The sequence below is a fragment of the Pelophylax lessonae genome, assembly GCF_965119305.1.
Source record: "Pelophylax lessonae genome assembly, chromosome: 2".
Classification (NCBI taxonomy): Eukaryota; Metazoa; Chordata; class Amphibia; order Anura; family Ranidae; genus Pelophylax; species Pelophylax lessonae.
This window is the reverse complement of record NC_138769.1, coordinates 73,474,708-73,497,598: the sequence shown is the minus strand read 5'-3', so window position 1 is coordinate 73,497,598 and position 22,891 is coordinate 73,474,708. Positions and strand designations below refer to the sequence as shown.

At 37.9% G+C, this 22,891-nt stretch overlaps 1 protein-coding gene across 11 annotated transcripts in view; it reads left to right on the top strand.

The window, feature by feature from the left end:
• ROBO2 (roundabout guidance receptor 2) overlaps positions 1-22,891 on the top strand; it is a 1,381,003-nt gene that overhangs the window by 1,204,213 nt on the left and 153,899 nt on the right. For all 11 annotated transcript variants that reach the window (XM_082246200.1, XM_082246196.1, XM_082246202.1 and 8 more), the window contains exons 7-8: positions 9,436-9,560; positions 17,724-17,895. In XM_082246200.1, the coding sequence (XP_082102326.1) occupies positions 9,436-9,560; positions 17,724-17,895 (297 nt within the window). The remainder of the gene's footprint in view (positions 1-9,435; positions 9,561-17,723; positions 17,896-22,891) is intronic.

Below are 22,891 nucleotides of genomic sequence, written 5' to 3'. Positions count from 1 at the left end.
CACCAACAGATGAACATTTTCCCAAAGCCGTTCTGACCTTCAGCTCAAAAGATTTTCCTTTTTATTTTTGTTTTTAATTGGTTCCACGTTAAACAATAAAATTGACCTGACATGATTGTGTTACGAGCATTCATAATTTAATTTTGCATGCATAGATGATTTTAATGCATAGTAGTCACTTTATTTAAGTGTAGTAATGCATGGCACACGTTCTGACAGAGTTTCTTATAATTTCCTTTTTTTTATATTCTCTCACCACCATTGTAATGTCTTCAGTTCGCCCTGTTGGTAAGTAACCATCCTTCTATTTTGTTAGCATGGCTTTTTACAATGCTCCATCCTTCATTCACACCCTGCATGAGCAGCAGTATACATGTTCAGATATTGCCTTACTCTCAAAGAAAGATGGCAAAGTCTGTTCATTTTCTAAATTCAGAGCACAAGTCAGAGTTGTGAAATCACATTTATGCTTTGATTTAAAAAACATGTATTTTTGAGTGTATAAAAAAAGTGCCAGATCCTCATCATTATGCTTAAACATCAGCAGAGATCATGAGGGCTCTGGCTACCAAGAGAATTGTTTGTTTTATGCCATTAGAGGCTGAAGGGATTCTGATGTTTCCAATGAGGCACATTCTGTCTAGAAGACTTGTAAGAGGATTGGCAAGATCCAATCACTGTCCAGCTCTATTAAACAGGCAGCAGAGACTGTGTTATAAGCTATAAAGTGTGCCCTAGGTAAATATTTTTTTCAAGCTATATGTTAAAATCAAGGTTTATAAAACATTCCCACATTAATATAACACTTTTAAAGATGAACTTCACCCCCCAATTTATTTTTGTGTTTATCCACTCCCTTTTTTCAATGGGCAATCCCTTAATAAAACACATTTACATGCCCAGTAAATCCAGTGATGGTCTGCTGTGGCCCAACCACATGCTTTGCACCCAGTCCTGCACAACCATCTTCATTTCCTATGTTATTAGGAGCTGGTTGTCTCTTCTGGGTTCTTGCCGCCTCCATCTGGTGCTGTCCACAGCCACGTCCTTCCTCACCCAGCTACTGTGTGAACCTGATGTCTCCCAGAATATGTGATTTTAATATCCCAGGAGGCTGTATGAGATGAGGTTGACGTCATTCCCACTTAGGTAAGAATGGAGGCGAGGGTGGGCTGGACCGTGAAAGGCATCACGGGCGGGAAGAATCAGCTATCATGTGATCACTGTGACAGTGGTCGCATGATTGGAAGCCACTCTCTCCACGTAATGTTCTTTAGTTCACACCAAAAGCTGTCTTTAACTCTGCACATACAGATTACTTTATTAATCCCAAAGGGAAATTGGGAAATTGTTGCACCATAGACACACTTAACAAAGACAACACAAGCTCACAACAATGAACAGGACAAGATACAAAGACACAACAAAATTACCAACAGCTATTAGCACCAAATAAAACAAATTTAAAATACACTACAAATAAAAACATCTATACAATTAAAATACAACACAGAATAAATAATACAGATTTAAATAACAGAAAATCAAACTACCAAATGCAAATAATACACCACTTTCTCTAACATTACCCCGAATAATAGTTAACATAATACCAACATACTATAAAAAAACATAAAATCCAGATTATAAACCAGAAATAAAGCTTGACCTCCATTGAACTGCCCTGCAATGCATAGGTGCAGCGTGTGGGCATTAAAGTCCAACCTTTCGTTGCCACATATATGTGTTAGGCAGTCGCAAAGCAGTTAAGGAGGGAATTAGAATGATTAATTATTAATGATTTATTACTATAAAGTGGTATTTCGGTCCGAAGTTCATCATGAGCTGAGAGCTGGAGCCAACTGTCAATCAGGCATCTTGGTTTATCCTGACAAAATAGTCGGGATGTTTCCAGAGCCTGGAGGGGCTCTAGTCTTTAGTCTGCTGTTGGCTGACTTTGGGTCACATGAAAGTGCAAGAAAGTGCACTCCTGTGACCAACAAGAGAAGTGTGGCCAAAACAGCTTTGACCATATTTCTTTTTTAAGTTGGAAGTGGCCTTTAAACAGAATTTCAACATTTCTCAGCTACTTCAGCACCTATATTTTGCCAGAGAAGAAACTAGCCCTTGAAAAAATACAATCATCATTCAGTTTTTGCTGTCTTTATCTTAAACACATTGTGTACTGTCCTCAAAAAAAAATGTGAGTTTATAAATCTATTTTGCATTGTAATGAACCATCCTAAAGCAGAAAAGAGCTCCCATATGGCTGATGTCTACAAAGCAAAACATTGTCATAAATGTCTAAACTGTAATGATTTTGTAATTAGCCATCCTGTCCAAAGGTCGTCGGCAAAAAAATCTTTAGCCTTCCTAAATAAAATATGACTGGAATAGGGCTTTGGAAAACGTATTTGTTTTAAGCCCTCCAGCCCTCCGGCACATATGTTCCATCATGAATTAAATATTTCATCAGGTAAACCATTTTCTTGGAAGGGAAGGTTACTATAATAAATCGAAACAAGCTGAAATCTAATTGGCTGCTGCGCTCGGAACAACAAGACTTCTTTATTTATTTACAATGCTGTTTGACTCTTCCAAAGACGTGTACAGATGTGTACTGTACATTGTGTTCATTCTCCATTTAAGAGCTAGCGTGCACAGCTATGGACCAAACCGTGCACTGTTAGAGCTAGCAAACCTCACTGTGCCTGGGAAATCTTGGAACCTTGAGACCTGGGATTTTTAGTTGTATTTTAGGATTCCTAGTTTATGCTTTAAAAATATCAGGGATTCCCTGTTAGTATACTCTTACACCATGTTTTGCCTTTTTCTAATCACTGTTTGCAGAATCCATAAGGTCATCCCATTGGTAAAGTTCAACAAGAGTTCGAGAGTCATGTCATATTTGTAAAGTTGAACTCCAGGAATTGTCTATTTTTTAACTTTACATCAGGCCAACATAGTTACATGAAATTATTCATGTGTTACATCTTCAGGGCTTCTGGGAAGGCTGAAATTCTTGTAGTAGCCTTTGCATACATATAGTCTGTGCTGTTTTTTTCTGGGTGCTGCTGGAGCTGCTTCCCATCTGTATACTGAACACAGGGAGCCACTTGCTCTCATGCCTCCACCATTAGGCAATGTCTTATGTCTTCTTCAGTTAAATGCAAAGCGTTTTTTGATTGGATAAGGGGAAGAGGAGGGGCTTATGATGTCATAACTACCACCTCATTCAATCAGAGAATGCCTTTTATTCATTGAAAAAAAGGCAAGACGTTCTCTGAATGATGGAGTCAGGGGATCGATTGGTGTACAGGGAGCAAATTTTTCAAGCAACACCCAGAATAGAACATTATTGACAATATGTAGCTCAGGCTACTATAGTCCACCCAGTGGGTCTCCAGAAGTGATACATGGATAGTAACATTTAGTCAAGTTGGCTTAACATAGGTAAAAAATAAAAACTCCTGGATTTCAAATTTAAGGAACTTGCTTAACTTCTTCCCATCTTCCATACGCACATATGTCACAAAAGTCAGCCTAATTCCATGCTGCTACATATATACATTACTGAGAGCACGCTCAATCATGCCCTCCCCAGCCCTATGAGAGAGCTTTCACCAACTGCTCCTAGTCACAGAGTGATGATCACGAGCCGATCACAGTGATCACATGGTCAGGATGCCTATAGAGGTAAAAAATGCACACTATTGTTTCTGGGCTCTACTACAGGTAGTACAAAAACATGGTGTCAGAGAGGGCCATTTCCTGGCCAGAGACATGTTGTATACTGCTTGAGGCTTAATCAATTTTATCAAGGAGAAATGTCATAAGTGGAGTCCTTCAGTTTGTTACAGTTACAGAACCTGGAGCGGGGAGGGGTTCCCTGGCCAGCGCTTGATATGTCTGTGGAGTACAAAGGATAGTAGTATTTGAAGTGAGCAGTGCCTTGAATTGTCTAATAGTCTAAGCTATACTGTAGAAGGGACTAAAGGGGGCTGATACTAAAGCTAATTTAGGTCATGACCCTAGAGGTATTTAAACAAATTTTAAAAAAAATTTGAATTTTATTACTTTTTTAATGAAAACATTTTTGTTTCTTAGTTTCTTTTTTAGTAAATATATATACAGCATATACCCATAGGTCATTTTTGAAATGCCACCCTGGATAAAAAAAAAAAGACAAAAAAAAACAAACAAACTGTGTTTCAGAACTGCATTCAGAATATATTATAGCCGAGTATTATGTCCATTTATGTTGTTGTCAGATGGTATTTTAATTCGTTTTGTATAAGGTCACGTGAACAATTTATCACTTCACGGAACTGACAGTGACAAATTTTCACAAAAGGAAACAACCCTGTGTGTAGTTGCATGTAGTACTCAGTTTAATACATTAATAATGGTGATATATTATTTACTTCTTCTAAAATATTTACAGACATGACAGAACATATAAATGTAGTAAACGCCTCATCAAATATCTATCCATACAGACAAGCACTGTCCTACAGTAAGCATATTTCTCATTTGAAAATGCTGTTGCAGTTACACAAAATAAAATGTATATATTTATTTAAAAAAAAAAAAGAAATACTTTAATACATCACAAATTCCATTTTATATTAACCACGCTTCCCTACTGTCCTTATTTTAGGGGTAATCCCTGAACTGAACCCCTGAAGTTTCAATGAGAGATTGTGGATAGAGTTTGGTGCTTTATCTGTCTGGATATATTGTTAGAGGTGTAAAGAGACTATATGGGGTGTATTTCTAAAAAAATGTTCATAGCTATTCACCTAGTGAAAGTGTATGTACATTAGTTCTGTGCAAATTGAGCACAACACACACATGTTATTAGACTATTTGCTGTGCAGGATGTTTTTTTCAATTATTTTAAAATTCAAAATACTGTATTTGGCAACTGAATGGCACTAAGTAGTATAGGAAATTCCTATGATAGTTAGCGCCATCTAGTGGCATAATGTGGTATTTTCCCTTTTAAATCAATTAAAAACATTTGTCCAAAATTAACTCTCAAGTCTTGGTGAGATAAATACTTTTTCCATCTGAGGCAAATGCAATCCTAACTACAGATTGAGGATGTTTCTACCACCGCAGTAATAGCCACTGAGATAAAACTTAACCTTTATTAGGACTTCATTAAAAATGTGTATCAAAGACTGTACATATGTTTATTACTTATAGGCAGAGGTTTATGGACTCCATAAAATTGATAAATGCCCAATTTACAGGTGGTCTCTTTAAAATATATATAAAAGAGGAAAACTCAATCCTCAACTGACGCTCAATGTTAAGAGTATTCTACAGGTTGGGGATGTAAACAGGGAATCACAGACGCAAGATCTGTGTCCCTGACATTTAACCTCATAAAGCAGATATAGCTGATCCTCTAAAACTCAGGGAGAAAGCAAGATTGAATATTTTCCCTGTACTCTGATCCTACTGCATTCCAAGTTTCTAAATTACTCAGATGGAACATCAGGGTAAATAAAGTGCAATCGCTTTAAGGGAAATTATTTGGAATTCCCATTCCCCCTGTGCCCAATCCGCAAAATAATCAGGACTATGCTATCACCACTATTAAACCATATGGAATCTCAAACCCCCCCCCACCCCACAAATAAAAAAAAAAAAAGCATGTGTTCCAAAGAAAAGAATCTAAGCACAGTGTTCCCAAAAAAGAGACCCACTTCCGAAAGTGCGCAAACATTAACACACCTCTAGGCCACCCAATAGTCAAAGGTAAGCAAAAAAACCATACCGAGGGAGCCAGCCAATATATAAACTTCATCATGAGATCCAATGTCTATGAATTTTCACCATACATTGAGGATACTTTGTATTTTGTCAACAAGTTCTCCAACATAGTAGTTGATGAAAATGTGTGGCTGGCACAACTTAGGCTTGTGAATCTGTCCTAAGGGCTCGAAGAGTGGCCTTTCACTTGCATAGAGAGTTTATGTTGGAACTCCCTAAATTTGTATTGGAACATAACTTCTTCCTGTCGAATGGTAAAATTTACAAACAAAAGAGAGGGACCACGATAAGCACAGCATATGTACCCACCTATGCAAATCTCTCCTTGGGGTAGTGGGAGCATATTTGTGGAGAATTTAGAACATTTTACTTCACTCTTCTACAGTCGTTGATATATATTTTCCTATTTGTAAAAAGGTCCTAATAAAGCTGTTTGGCTATTGTTACATGGGAAGATACATCCTAATTCTGTATTTTGGAAAAAACATTTGTCCGCCATAGGAAATAGCCTAATATCATTCTTTTTTTGCCCCATTTGCACAGAACAAATGCACATGCACTTTCACTGTGCAAATTGCTATGCCATTTTTTTAAGTACACTTATTGCTTTGTATAAACAGAAGTGGAAAGGAATTCTTAAAAGTAAATGTCAGTAGTAGACAGTTCTAAAGTAATACAAATGATTCTCTAGCATTGAATGCATTTTATATTGCTATACAGCTTAATTTAGTTAAAAATAGTAAATTACAATGTGAAGGCTTTGTTTTTATTACAATTACCATGTAAATTACAATGTGTTTTGGCTCTGTTCTATTATTGGGGAAAACCATATTATAAGCTGGAATTCCTCTTTAGGAGCCTTCAATTTAGGATTTTTGTTTGTTATTGGGTCCCACATTACATGTTCACCCCAGTTTCATTTTAGAAGACCTAGCCTTGACTTATTTCATGCAATCTTATTGCAATGATCTTTGCATGTAGATACTTTGTATTAAACAATTGCGGAACTGTTTTAAAAAAAATAGTTTAATCCTTCATGTCACAGAATATATGCTTGGCCTGTGCAGGCCCTTAGAAACATATTCCTCTTTCACACATGTGTTCCGTCAGATCATTTTTTGATCTGTGATTAGAATAATCAAAAAGGGACTGCAATGTGCTGTATTTCTATGGGTTGCCAGATATAAGCAGATGTGCATCCATTTACGTCTAGATATGTTCAGGTTTGACAGATCAAATGGAAGAAGTTTGTGTCCAGGTCCACATTTGGGGACCTGACTGGATGTTGGCATATATATGCACATCCATTTACATCCAGCTGCTCATAGGTATTATATGGGTATGTTTTCCTCCATCTTAAAATGGAATCAAAAAAGGAACAAACAAGTATGTTGCTTAAGTGACATTCATTTCTGTTCTGATCTGACTCAGCAGGGGATCAGTCTAGGCTTCCCTACTGAGAAGGAATGAAGCATGCCCATGTGAAAAGTGGCTGTAGACAGATAAATAATATAGTATTAACCATTTGTCTGTCAAGGTCATTAAAGAGTCTAAATATATCTAATTAAAGATGAGCTGCAAGCATATAAAAAAGCACCAATGAATGCACTAATGTATTCATTAGAAATAATTACATGTATTTCAAATGCAACTAGGGTATATACAGTACATGAATCTGTAATATCCTATAGAGCACTACACAGGCAGACAGACAGAGGAAGAGTCAGCACCAGCTAACTGTGTGCTCTGCTGTACAGCAAATTGGACCATATGTTAAAAGGATTTTTTTGCCTCTTTTTGGATCAATTGTGAGTTTAGGGTTCTGTATAGGGGGTTTTCAATATATTTATTTATTCACTTTTCTGCTAAATGAACGTATGACTTATTTCAACCTGACCAACTATGAAACATGTGTGGACTATAAACATGCTGAAAGAGAAGAACAGAGTGATCATAGATAGGGATTACCTCACCAGTGCTCTGCTATTCCATCATTATTCAGTCAATAGGCTAGGGGTGTGCTCCTGAACAATTTGTATTTAGCTAATTGCTAGAAGTTCAGCTTTAGCTGCAGTAAACCTAGGCCTCTGCATTGTCTCTATTTTCTCTATTGAGTTTAAAAAAATGTAAAATTTTGATATTCCGTTAAAGTAAAGGAAATTCATTACTATAAGAACACTTGAATTGCAGTCATATTTTAAATTATATTAGTGGCTATAATAATGGATAATGTATGCCCAATAATGAAGTTTATAATAAAATAATGGTAGACCAGCTCTTCTATCTTTTACTTTTGTTCCTATCTGATTTTTTTTATCAGTCCCTTTTAAAGGTCTCTAGAGAAGGAGGAATAATTTCTTCTACAAAGTAAAAAAAAAAAAAAAAAATCCCATCTTCAGCACTATTTAGATAAGTGTGTTTGGGTCTGACCACCTTTTCTGAATACATTATAATAGGAATAAAATCAGATAGGGCTTCCTTTCAGCAGATGTCTGGTAAATGGGACGATATGGAAATCAGCATGTTGAACATGAATAAAAAGCATAGGCCATGTGTGAGGTGGGCTTCAGTATGCCAATGAAAGACCTCAAGGTTAATCACCTCATTTTTAAAGCTAGTACAATAGCACTCCTCAGTACGGATAAAACAAGACATAATGAAGAAGCATTTATGTCCGTTAAAGCAAAGTTGAGGAATGTAAATGGGCTTTTTTTTTCAACTAGCTTTATATGTCTGCTGCTTTCCTCTCACAAACTGAAGACTGCCCAAATTAAAAGCATTCTAAGGTAGCTCATCAAAGACAACAGGCAATGTGGAACTTTAACCTACTACCTGACTTGTCTGAATACTAATCCTCTGCTGAGTCACATAGACAAAACATTTGCCCTTGGATGCCAATGCTAGCATGGCTGTGCTTGTGTGTAGCATTGACCGAATTCTGCGTTAAATTTTTGTTATGTGGTCATGTAATCTGCTTCATGCAGTCTTATACATACGGTGTTCAATGATTACCTAATGTATACCCATTACTACACATTGTGCAGTTAATTATTTTGTGGGAAATCCTGATGTTCAGCTCACTACAGTTTGATGATATCTAGTGTACAGTCTGCTTGACATATTTGAAATACATATGGAAGCACACTAGATTAATCCCTCTTGTTAATGTAGTTCATCAAATTCATGAAGCATTTGCAACACTTTTGGTTCTGATAACAATTTGTGCACCAAATTTAGATAGTTTCAAAAATGCGGTTTGGAATGTGGACCTTACAGAGACTTTGTCACTTTACCTCTTTATATGGCAACAGTGATCCAGTAAGTAATATGTATTTAGGATTCATTCAACAATAGACATCATATGTCAACGTCTCTCAAGTAAATTCCTGTTACCATGGTAATGTTCTTGTTTGGCACCAGTATATGTCCTACGAGTTCTCCTAGGAAAGGACCACAGCATTCCGCCTAAAGCTGAAATTCTCCTGAGCAGTTGTCTAGCCCAACAAATCTGCCAACATTTTGAGTAGAGGTCAGGTACACCTTAAGAAATGGGTAATGCTCGCTATTGACAGGTTATATCTTATAATATCTCATTGTAATGTTTATTTGAGGTTGAAAATTAGAATATCATCATTTTTTTCTTTTCAACAGCTCCTCCTCAGTTTGTTGTCAGGCCCCGCGATCAGATTGTAGCTCAGGGCCGGACAGTGACATTCCCCTGTGAGACTAAGGGCAATCCACAGCCAGCTGTATTCTGGCAGAAAGATGGAAGTCAGGTGAGAATTTTCTTAAATATTCATAAGAAATTCATGTATAATGGTATATGTGTCATTTTATTCTTTACCAAAATAAGGGTGTAATTATATTAAAGTAAACCTAGCAGTCCAATGCATGCATCCTAAGTAATCTGTAAGTGTAACACTTATGGATATTTATTACCTCTGAAAGAGATCACAGTACTCCCACTGACAATTCCCCCATCTGCTTTTCTCTTCAGAAGGAGCGAGCCATCTTTGTTCAGCCATCATCCAGGGTCAACATCTACTTCCTGGACTGAAATGGCCATTAATGTAAATCTTTGTGCCTGTGCAATTCTTGCCTGTGTTCACAAATGTCAGCTCCTGCAGCAGTCTCTCAACTTGTGACTTGCTACTAGTGATGGACCGAACACCCCCTCTGATAGGTTCTCACCAGAACATCTCGAACAGGGAAAACGTTCTAGCAAACATGCAAACTCTATTAAAGTCCATGGGACACGAACATAAAAAATCTAAAGTCCACATTGTAAAGGCTTATATGCAAGTTATTGCCATAAAAAGTGTATAGGGAGCTGGGTACTGCCCTGGGGGACATCAATGCAAATATTTCTTTTAAAACAATCGTTTTTACAGAAGCAGTGATTTTCAGGATGCCTAAAGTGCAACAATAAAAATGAAAAATTCCTTAAAATAAAATTTTTAAAAAATATTAAAATAAAGTGGTGCATCTGTACCATGTATGGAGCCTGATGCAGCAATACTGACATTTCTAAAGGAAAAAATGTAATTTAATGTAATTTAACCGCTTGCCGACTGCCGCAAGTACATATACTGCCCCGTTTTTGTAGCTGGCGTTTTTTTGGGCATTTTTTTGGGCGTCTTTGGAGGCAGGCATAACATCAGAACTTCTGTATAGGGGTATATATACACACACGCTTATATGTATTTATACACATACACACATATAGTTGTTATAGCAGAGAAGCCATATGGGTGTTAATTATTTCATTAGCGCAAGCATAGTGTTCTGCTACTTTCACACCTATATATGTGTATGTGTATATATACATACATGTGTGTGTGTATATATACCCATACACAGAAGTTCTGATGTTATGCCTGCCTCCAAAGACGCCCAAAAAATGCCCAAAAAAATGCCAGCTACAAAAACGGGGCAGTATATGTACTTGCGGCAGTCGGCAAGCGGTTAAATTACATTAAATTACATTTTTTCCTTTAGAAATGTCAGTATTGCTGCATCAGGCTCCATACATGGTACAGATGCACCACTTTATTTTAATATTTTTTAAAAATTTTATTTTAAGGAATTTTTCATTTTTATTGTTGCACTTTAGGCATCCTGAAAATCACTGCTTCTGTAAAAACGATTGTTTTAAAAGAAATATTTGCATTGATGTCCCCCAGGGCAGTACCCAGCTCCCTATACACTTTTTATGGCAATAACTTGCATATAAGCCTTTACAATGTGGACTTTAGATTTTTTATGTTCGTGTCCCATGGACTTTAATAGAGTTTGCATGTTTGCTAGAACGTTTTCCCTGTTCGAGATGTTCTGGTGAGAACCGATCAGAGGGGGTGTTCGGTCCATCACTGTAATGTAATTTAATGTAATTTAACCGCTTGCCGACTGCCGCAAGTACATATACTGCCCCGTTTTTGCAGCAGGCATTTTTGGGGTATTTTTTTGGGGTCTTTGGAGGCAGGCAAAACATCTGAACTTCTGTATAGGGGTATATATACACACACTTATATGTATTTATACACATACACACATATAGGTGTTATAGCAGAGAAGCCATATGGGTGTTAATTATTTCATTAGCGCAAGCATAGGTTTCTGCTACTTTCACACCTATATATGTGTATGTGTATATATACATACATGTGTGTGTGTATATATACCCATACACAGAAGTTCAGATGTCATGCCTGACTCCAAACATGTCCTCAAAAAAGCCCTATAAACGCCTGCAACAAAAACAGGGTGACAGGGGCGAAGCCATATCGCTGTTCTATAAGTGTTCTAAGAGAAACAATCTTTTCTCTAAAGCGGTCACCCTGACATGGAAGGGTTTTGTCACCCTGCCATAGCAGTCAGAGTCAGTTAACCCTACACTACACTACGGTCCCCTTACACTTAACACTTTCCCTACAGAAACTAGATTATTAAATCTAACTATAGTGGAAAATAGTACCCTAACTACACTAGATATCCCTTTCCTCACACTAATAATTGCTAAATGACACTTTGAAGCAGAAGTAACAGAACTGCTTCCACTCTCTTCCACGTCCCTGTATTACAATGCTAGGAATTTGGTGGGGCTATCTTATATACTGGGGGGCGTATTCACTAATGATTGGCCTCTGGACCCCCTAGTCACTCCAATCACATTCCTAGCATTCTCCTGCCCCCTCAATTGTCTTTTACTGATGGTTCTGGTCCAATCACTGGCTTTTAAAGCCCATTTCCTGTCCCATTGCATTTTGGTCGGTTCTGGTTGCCGAATTCCGAACTTTTTCAGCAAAAAGTTCGGAATTCAGCCGAACCTCGAACAGTCAATTTTCGGGTCGAACCGATGGTCGACCCAAACCGTTCAATCATCCCTATTAGAAGCATGCCCCTAGGGACACACTTAACCCCTCCTTCTCCAATAAAGTTAACCCCTTCCGTGCCAGTGTCATTTTTACAGTAACAGTGCATATGTATAGCACTGATTACTGTAGTAATGTCACTGGTACCCCCAAAAGTGACAAAAATGTCAGTCAAGGGTCCAATCTGTCCGCCGCAATGTCGCAGTCCTGCAAAAAAAAACGCAGATCGCCGCCATTACTCGTTAAAGAAAAAAACAATAAAAATGACAAAAATCTTTCCCTTAGTTAGTAAACGCCATAACTTTTGCGCAAACCAATCAAAATATGCTTATTGCTATTTTTTTTATCAAACATATGTAGCAGAAAACAAATTGGCCTAAAATGTTAAAAAATTTTGATTTTTACATTTTTTTGGGGGAATTTCATATAAAAAAATGTGAAAAATATTGTTATTTTTGCAAAATTGTCGCTTTTTTTTTGTTTATAGCGCATGATCAAAAAATTGCACAGGTGATCAAATACCACCAAAAGAAAGCTCTGTTTGTGGGAAAAAAAGGACGTCAATTTCATTTGGGTACAGCGTCACACGACCGTGCAATTATCCGTTAAATTCACGCAGTGCAGAATCACAAAATACCCCCTGGTCAGGAAGGGGGTAAAATCTTCCAGGGCTTAAGTGGTTAAACTTGCTTGCAGCTGTAATGTATTGTCTGCTTCCAGTAATACAGATTAAAAAAAAAATGAAAAAACAAAACACCAAAATTAATAAAAAAAAAAAAAAAAAACGGAATTCCCCCAAATACATAACAGAACCTTATCCGATTATGCAGCCTGGCAAGTCAGGAGAGAGGGAGAATGAGCTCTGTCCTCCCATTCCAAAGTGCCTTGTCCCTATGTTGACGAGGACAAGGGCCTCTTCCTGACAGCCCTGGGTTGTGGTTGTTGGGGTCTGTGGGCGGGGGGGCTTATCGGAATCTGGGAGCCCCCTTTAACAAGGGGGGCCCCAGATCCCACCCACCCCCCAAGTGCCCCCATTTCTGCGAACACATGAACAGCTGATGTTCGAGTCAAACATATGTTCGACTAAAACACAGAGCCCATCCCTACTTGCTACACAGTAACAATGTTGCAATCTAATTACTGTGAATAAGGAGAAATCAATATAAGCAATGTCTCCATGTGCTGGATCTCCTCGAAACCAGCCAGTTTACATCACTTTTGTGAATATTTTACCAAATAAAACCTAAATCAGCTGACACTAAAAAATACCTGCTTGTAAAAGCACTTGAACCATGGGGAAACAACTTATCACTCAAATGCCCAAAATGCTTAAATATTCATATAAAAATAAATGAAACAGGGCATGTGGACAATGTAGATAATGCTGGTATTAGCAGTCTGCTGAAAAGGTTAATGAGTTCACACTCAGGCATATCTGCTTTTAACACAGGCAATTCTCATCTACACATTCCTTTCATAGAGATGGACTCCTCTGTTATTCCCCTCTGCTAAGTGAAATTAGAACACTACTAAACCGTCATCACTCTGTTGATAAACAGCACAGCAAGTCAGGTGTAATCAAAATTAAGAGACTGGGGAAATGCTTCCCCTGGCTGCAGCAGACTGATGACATTATTTCAGCCTAGGTACAGTCACTTGATTGGACCTCAAAAGCAACTTGCGCAGTGATCAAATTTAAAAATCTGTAGCTATACTCCTACTTTTTCCAATGCAAATCATGCCATAACTGCATGAAACACTGCAGAATTTCTGCCACTAGCAGAAGCAGTGACATTGCTGCACATCTTGGTTTTCAGAAAGAGAATTAGTTAGCTGGGATTCAAAAATTCTGTTGCTGATGAGGTTCAACTAGTAGCAGATTTGTGAATGGCTTAGTAAATCCATTTCAACTTGGCAGTTGGAGGTTGTCTGGCAAGGATTGAAAACCAAGCTATTCCTCTTAGTGTAAATGTTAACTTTGCCTTAGCATTGAATTTTAGTAACTTAGAAGCATGATTTTGGATTGTAAGCAAAACTGAAGACCTGAAATATATTTACATTAGTTAGGTGGAGGACATATAGATTACAAACAGCCGATAGTGTAATGAGGAAATAGCAGAACTCATTGGTGAACACAGTGCTTGCTTTTCCACCACATTCTGCTCATTAGAGCTACTACATATAGTAGCCAGGAAAAAATAAATAATGGCACCATCACTAACCATAGAGAGTAGCTTGCCCTTTGATGACCCTTGTGAACAACAAATCGGTTTAAGCTTTTGGTTAGCAAAACTCAAGGACCAAAATATTGCCTTTGCAATCTACGCTATCCTAAAAAAGGATGTGCAGGGGAAAGGACCAGGATGGAGAAGACCCTTTCATTCCACCTCTGACCTGTGGACCCACAGGTGTCCTGTGCGTTCCTTATAAAGAAAGGATGACTAAGTGGCACCATGATATGGGGGCTTGCATTGAAAACTGTTTATTTACCAAGGGTATATAAGGGACCTTCTGCCATGGGGCATAATAACACCAGTTAATATGGGCTCTGTCAGGAATTTTACTAGCTGATGTGCGTATCTTCCAAATCAACACATTGATATTCCCATTGGGTTCCATCAGACTAAATTAATAAACAACCATAAGAGCAAACACCAGCATACTAGTAAACAATGCAGAGTCAGCTTCATTTTGGTAACAGGCTAATGTTTATGTTAAGTGGTTCTGTAGTGGTGTGCATGAATCTTTTAAAGTGGACAACCATCTCTTCATTATAAAGTGAAGAGCTTCTAATTAACGGAACTCATTATTTGGAAGATTAAAGCAATTCAGGCTAATTGAATAGTGTTAATACGCTATTTTATAATCTTCCATAGCTCTTGTTTTGCCAGTGCAGTGTTTTAAGGTAGAATTGTACTCTTTGTCCTCATAATTGAATGCTATTAAGTTCTGGATGAAGCTTTTTTCCTTCTCAATTAATTACACAAGCTTGCTGTTTAATTAAACACATCCCATAGGGTAGAACTGTACTTGCCACAATGTAAACACAAAACACCCATGTGACATAATTCATGTGCCATGTAATGTACTTGTCAATATTTCAATGGCTTGATTTGTACACAACAAGAGAAGCAAAATAATGTTCTACATCAGGTACCATTCCCGACCATCAAGTGTTCTTACATGTTAATTAATTAATGATCTACCCAGGTGATGTAGGAAGCATATTCATTTATTTCAATGAACATTCAATTAATTTATGTCATTAATGTAATTTATTTAGAAAATGAAACAAAACAAGGTTGTCATTTGACTTTTCATATTTTGTGGTTCATGTTGATTGTTGTTTATTCAAATAGAATTTGTTTACTAATTAGTTCAATAGGCATCCCAGGTGACACAGATCGTTGTACAATTCATGCAATGGAGCCTTCCATTCCTTTATTCCTACATCAAGGCAACAAATAAATGTTGCATCATTCTTCGGTAACAACCTCGACCAATCAGTGCTTAGTCCTACTCCTCATACGTATAGCTGATCCTATTGCTATACAGACACAGGAAATAATTTTCCCTTGTCTATGTCCATTTTCTATATAGTAGAAATCAGCCAAGTGTCATTACTGGTGACATTTTCTACTGAGACAAGATTCCAGCCTTGTGTTGAAAGAAGCAGTCTGTCTAGAGTTCTTTTTTAAGAAATGCAATTAGAAGTAGCCTGGCAAATGTGGAAAAAGGAGCCAGTAGCCCTACCTGCTGCCTGCAAATCATACATATGATTTATTAAAATGTAGCATTTCAGAATTACCTTTACAAATTAAAAATAAACTGTATTTGTTAAGCCCTGAACAAAACAAAGAAAGAAAATATATAAGAACACTCCACTGTCCCATTCAGAAAGTGTCAACCTCTTTTAATGCTAAATTACTCACTGCATAATTGTAATAGCTTTAAAAAATATTCCTACCATAATGCCTGACACCATTTGAAATAAATAGATGCCGTGAAATAGTTTTTCATTAAGTAGACTTGGAAAATAAGTCAAAATCATTAAAGGGTAACTGCTTATTAGGTTTTGTGGAGCTCCTGGGAACTTTACTCCTCATGCACACTGGGCATTTCACCCCAGTGCATGAAACTCTGGTGTTTAGGTGCAGGTGGAAGGTACAGACACACCAACCAGCCCCACTGCTGGAAGCCTGCCAAACTCTATGACAGGCTGACTCTAGTTGGACAAGACTGAATATTGCACCGAGTGGTACTTATGTTTAGTACAATATGCACCCAAGGATGAATGCCCTAAATGCCTTAAATTTATTCTGGGCATTTGTCCCTAAGCGCATATGGCTTTAAAGTAAGTATGGCTCAGTGCACTGTCTAGTTGCAACAATTGTAAGCTTCTCTTATAGTTTAACAGGCTGCCAGCTGGACAGTGCACTCCTACCTGCACCTTAATATCAGACCCTAATGCACAGAGGCTAAACACCCAGTGTGCATGAAGCCTAACATGTATGTCCAGCCAAAACTACTTTGGACAGGGTCTATAAAGTGTAGGACCCCTGTTGGATGTTTTTTGCTATCTTTTCAGTTAGAATCCTGGGAACAATGGTTTCACCAGGCACAAAGTGAGAAACACTTTCCAGCAGTGACAGAAACCAAATTTTTTTTTTTTTTTTTTTATTGAATAAAAGAGGGATAAAGCCTCATGTTAGCTCTCCTTATCGTAGATTTTTCCTTACTTCCTGCCCACTGAAGTCTTTGTAACTGTGACAGTGAGGGGACATTTCTCTAAAGCTGGTCATACATGGATCAAAATGCGGCTGGTTCAGCAGGGACTGGCCAGAGTTTGATTCATGTATGGGTAGGCTGATATACCAAGTGACTCCTGCACAACCAGCCTGCCCCACGTGATCAGCACAGCTGGTTATAGCAAGCAGTGCTGCTCAGTGTATTCTGATGGTGGGGTATTCTGCCCCCCAATAGTTTGGCGAAAATAGTTCCCCCATCCACATCGAGTTTGTGAATGGGGGAATTAAGTCTTTTTTTTTTTTGTTTAACCCGCTGGTTGAACAAAAAAAGTGAATCATGTATGTACTGCCTAACTGCCCCAGATAGCTACCAGATACCAGATGTTCCAAGTCTCTCCTACTTTATCCAAAAAAAAAAAAAAAAAACAGGCTTTAGATAAACATACTCTTTAATTTGCATGCCAGATTCTTATATTCTCACCAGAATCCAGGTCTACACAACTTACATCATACAAGCCTTCTAAAGGAGCAGAGCAGACATCAATTTACTGTAGTCACATCAATAAAAGATATTTTATATATTCTGATTGGTTGATGTGGGGTACTTTACTACATTTTTTACTTTCTTTGTAAGACTGACAGGGTGACATACATGATAGGATACAAAGGATCAGAAATGTGACATCAGAAAAACAAAATAAATGACCATGCATATACATTACTCAATGATAGGTGCTGGTGTTAGCCACTGCAGACTAATATTTTTTATCTTGATCAGCTTTTATTTAATCCATATTATTTTTTTTTTTCTCTTCAACAGAACTTGCTTTTTCCAAATCAACCCCAGCAACCCAACAGTAGGTATTCTGTGTCCCCAACTGGAGATCTAACCATTTCCAACATTCAGCGCTCAGATGCTGGCTACTACATTTGCCAGGCTTTGACAGTAGCTGGAAGCATATTGGCCAAGGCCCAGCTGGAAGTTACTGATGGTGAGTATATACGGTCGCTGTCAGTCTGTGAAAGGAAGAAAAAAATCTCTGACAAGGGCATCATGTCCATTTTTACCATCACTGCTGGAAATTATATGGTGACTGCACTTTATATACAGAAAAGATTAAACTGTGTCAGCCTTGTGTCCCTTAACATTTGGGGTCTTGTTTCTATGATTTGTGCCAGCTTACTGTTCCAATATTGCCATTGTAGCTCATGTAATTGGTTTTTGTCTGTCCATTCTGCTACCAGATGCATATGATGCCACGTTGATGCCAGTCCTATTACAGTTTAAACAAGTTTAGTTTTTTTTTTTCTGTAAATAGATTCACCCTTTTTGTATCCTGGCAGTTTAAAGCTGTTAACCTTGACCATACTAAACGTACATAGTCATATCTTTTTCAGGCCTGTAAGAGGCTTTCATATGATATCACCTATTACACTAATGTACCCCACTCACACATTACTAAACATTGTTTATTATTACTGAAGATTGGGTTTGATAAATCACAAACTTTTGCCTGAAAACAGAAATAAGGAACATCAATATTGCAGCGCAGTCCCTGTTCAGTTGTGTCACAAAAGCAATAATTTGAAGAAATGGATAACCCATTCCCCTTTCTATAATAAGGGAGGGGGGCTCACAGCAGCAACATTGTCTGTTTTGTGTTGGCGCTGTTAGGTAGAAAATGGATTTTAATTATTATGTATTTTTCTTTTCCATTTTGACATCAGTATATGTACCCCATGGCAGTATCTAGCTTTCCATGCCTATTGTTTAACAATAGCTTTCTTCTTAGCCCTACAAAATGGCATAATTGAATAACAAAATACACCCCTCAAAGACTTCCTTAGGATGCACCCAAAGTTTGCAAACTTCAACATTTTTTTGCTAAACTGTTTTCAAATTGAACCCAGGCAGATTTGCTCATCCCTAAATGTTACATTTATTGTAGCAAAACTGATTATACAGCAATAAAGGTTGCATTAGTCGCAAATAATGCTTGATGAACCTCTATGTTATAGATATTTAGTGCTGAAACTTTCAACTATGATAACGCTGGTGAAAATGTGATTATCAGTATCATATATATATATATATATATATATATATATATATATATTTTAAATATCTCTTTTATTATGTTTTTGATACTGATAGTGAACAAAAACAAAAGAAAACATGAGCAGTTAGCTCACACAGGGGCATTGCTTGAAAACAGAAGTATCAAAATAACAGAAATTTCACCAAACATTCTTATTAATTAAGTGCATGGATCAAGCTCAATTATGGCACATATGCAGTTATAGGGATAAAACACCTACCAGGAGGAGAATCCCAAGAGTACTTTTGAGGAAATAACAACATCAACCATCTACAGAGGTGACAGTGGAGGCATTATCCAAACCAGGTTGACCAAGCTTTCTGACATTTTTTTGGATAACCTCTGTTACTATAGGTTTCTTGGTATAAAGGTAGGTTGGAGTTAACTAATTGCAACCAAAAGCAGACCGTGGAGGAAGAGGACTTTTTGCAGCACATGTTAATAGCCTTCTCAGTGTAAAACAGCAGTAGGCACCTGTGTCATAGAGATGGTAACTTCAAGCACACTTTTCCAGTATAAAACAATAGCCGAACAGGCTCAAAATATGAGAAAAAAGTCTCAGTCAAACCTGTGTGTCTCCAACAAGCAGAGGACATGCTCAAGCAGAATCATATTTAATAACATTTTTAGTGAGAGTAAACTCGATTCATTGGTAGAACAACATTTTATTTGAAAAGGTGCTCTGCATCATATTACCGTAAGGCAGCCAGGGTGCCTCCTGGGTTCTTCAGGGGTGCTTTGGCAAAATGCCTAAAAATTGCCAAAAAAATTGTCAACGAGCCAGTGAGTGCAACAAGCCTCCCGTTTTGTTACACAAAGCCACGGGTTTTTATTGTGTGGCATTAAAACCATGAGCACTGTGGGGACCAGCCACTGGCATTGTAACAATCAATGATGTCATTGGTTGATAACGAGGACGTTGGACACCTGCATAGCATCCTTGATTGCCCCCCACCCTTCTCTGTGGTTACTTTAGCAACGAGAGGGAGAGAAACCGTGGAAGTAGAAAAATTCCAGAATACTAATCAATACCAGTGTGTAAAGATGGAGGAATAAATCACCTCTAATGTTGGTTGTCTCATGTGTTTGGATGCTGCTGCAATATGTAAGACTATAAGTTTAGTGCCTCGAGATTGTGCATAATTTTAAAGGGTGCCTTGACAGAAAAAAAAGTTGAGAAACACTGCCATAAGACACTTTTCACCTGTGTCAAACATATCAGAGCAAGAGGAGGCAGTATCACTTATTATCTGGTCAATTTTAAATACTTGTAGTAAAATCCAGAAGCAGAACTAATGCAGAAAGGTGTATAAAAGAAGTTTAGTGGTATCACAAAACTTCGTTTAGATTAGGAAATCTGCTGTTATTTTGGTGGCTATTTGCCCAATAGCAGTGTGAGTTTGTCTCCCACTTTCTTGCTAAATAAAAAAAGTCCTTCTATGGGTTAAACCAACCTTTCCTGTGTTTTGGCTCAAAGAGATTGATTTATTAAAGGCAAAAAGGCTGTTCACTTTGCGAGGGAAATTGCACTTTGCATGAGTTTTTGCCAGGAGCTTAGTGAATGTGATGTGTCTTTGGTAAATTAACTCTAAAGTGTGAACCTGGGCCCAAGCATATCTTCTAATATAATGAACGAACCTACCTTGAAAAATGGTACAAATTCCCTGCACATTAAAACAAACTTTAGTCTGAAAGCTAGTTCTAAAGTAGAATAAGGAAGATGTGTGAACCTATGTTTCTAAAGACAAAACTTAGGATTGCCCTCCCTTGCACTTTCCCTATATATATTGTAATTATGAAATGTTTAATGTGAGGTCACTTTAAAAAGTGGTCATGCTTTATGGCAGAGATAGAATGGGCCAAATGTATGTTTGCCACAATGCAGTATATTAATAAAATGTCAGACAAAATTTTCAGTTTTCCACGAAGATTAGCCCCACTACGACAGTCATTGGGTTCCTTAGTGGAGGACTCATTTTATAATCACATTCCTTTTATAATCACATAGTAACACTTTAGTACTCATCATGATTATGTTTCTACTGTTGTAGGAAGAGGTACAGAGACAAGCATTCTTCAATCAGGGTTAGAAGTGGGTCACAAATGCTGTAACAGTTATTGTTATACCTCTGACTACACAACCATTTCCATTTGCTTTCAAAAGCCTTTCTTCCATACTAACAAGTGTAGAATTATTGCTTTTTTTCCTTTTTAGATTTATCACAATTAAAACAACTTTTCTGCTTTGCTCAAAGTAGGTCAGAGAATGAATATATCATACAACACAGCAAGAGAATTACATTGTTAGTCGGAAAGTTAGTGTTTATCATCAGATGCTCTAATTGCCTCTGTGTTTAGCCTCCTTCTCTTAGTTTTTTGTCCTCTCCTCCTGACAAAATGATGCATTTTTGTGCACTTGAAATTACTACACATATTAAAAGGTCCTCTCAATTAATAGTCTGGCAATATTTTTCCATATCTGTCTCCGAAGCAGAGGTGACTCTGGGTAGGCGCTGTGATTGGAACAAACACAAGAGATAAACATTGGCTTGCAGAACATTGAGCTGTTAATAGTTGCACCTGCTGGTAAGTCTGCAGATTTACTGCGAAGAACAAGCTGGGTTCAAGGATACCAGTGATGAGAAATTCTTTGTGTTAAGAGTAAAAGACTGCAGTCTATTTGTAACAGAATAAAAATAAAAATTGATGGGGATTCAGCAGAGGTTAGATCCATTTAAAGAGCTTTGTGGTTTTCATATCACACTGGAAATGTCAGGGGAAGGGAAATAATTATATGCATTTTTTCATGCTTTCCTTAACTTTTACACTTCTCACAACGCAGAAAGATTACATTTAAAGTAATTACCTGCAGTGATATTTGCATAAATATCCATAGGCCATTGGTAATGATTTTTTTTTTTCTTTCCAATAGCTTGGTGTTGTTTAAATTAAAAGGAATAGAAAGAAATGTCCCGTGCTATGGGAAAATTGTTTAACCACTTACCGCATACTGACGTACCCATACGTCGGGTAACTTTGCAGGGTTATACTGGGATGATGCCTCTAGCTAGACCAGGTACCGTGGTTTGTATCCGACAGTCGGCTTTCCGTCAGTAATGACCAATGCGGCTCGGGAGCCGCTCGATCATTACCCGGGTGAGCGGGAGGGGACGTTCCCCCCCCCTCCCGCCGCCTTCCGTGGCTTTGCTCGGGGCTCCCGTCCCACCGGGAGCCCCGAGCACCCAGCCGGCATGTCTGCCGGCTGGATGGAGTCCCGATGAATGCCAGAAACGGCATTTATCGGGTCTCCGATGACGTAACCCGGAGGTGGCGTCCATGACGTCACTTACGGGTTACTGTGCTGCAAAAGGCGGCAAATTTAAAAAACGGCTGTATAAAAAAAAGCCGTTTTCGGCGTTTTGCATACATGGAAGTGTAGTGGAGGGGTCGAGGGTCTTTTAGACCCTCGATCCCTCCATAAAGGGTACCTGTCACTACATATTGGTGTCGCAAGGGATGTTTACATTGCTTGTGACAGCAATAAAAGTGATCAGATTTTTTTTTTTAAAAACCTGTAATAAAGTTTAAAAAAAATAAAAAATAAATAGGAAAAAAAAATAAAATTTAGCCGCACAAAAAAAAAACGTATACGCAAGTCGAGCCGCGAATGAAATCGCTGTTCAAACCACACATGTGAGGTATCACCACGATCGCCAGAGCGTGGGCAATAATTAAAAAAAAAGAGCTACACTCTAACTCTAAACTGGTAACCGTTAAATAAATTTAAAGCGTCGCCGATTGAGATCTCTATTGACCGTAGTTTGTCGCCATCCCACGGGGGGGGGCGCAATTTTAAACCGTAACATGTTGGGTATCTATTTACTCGGCG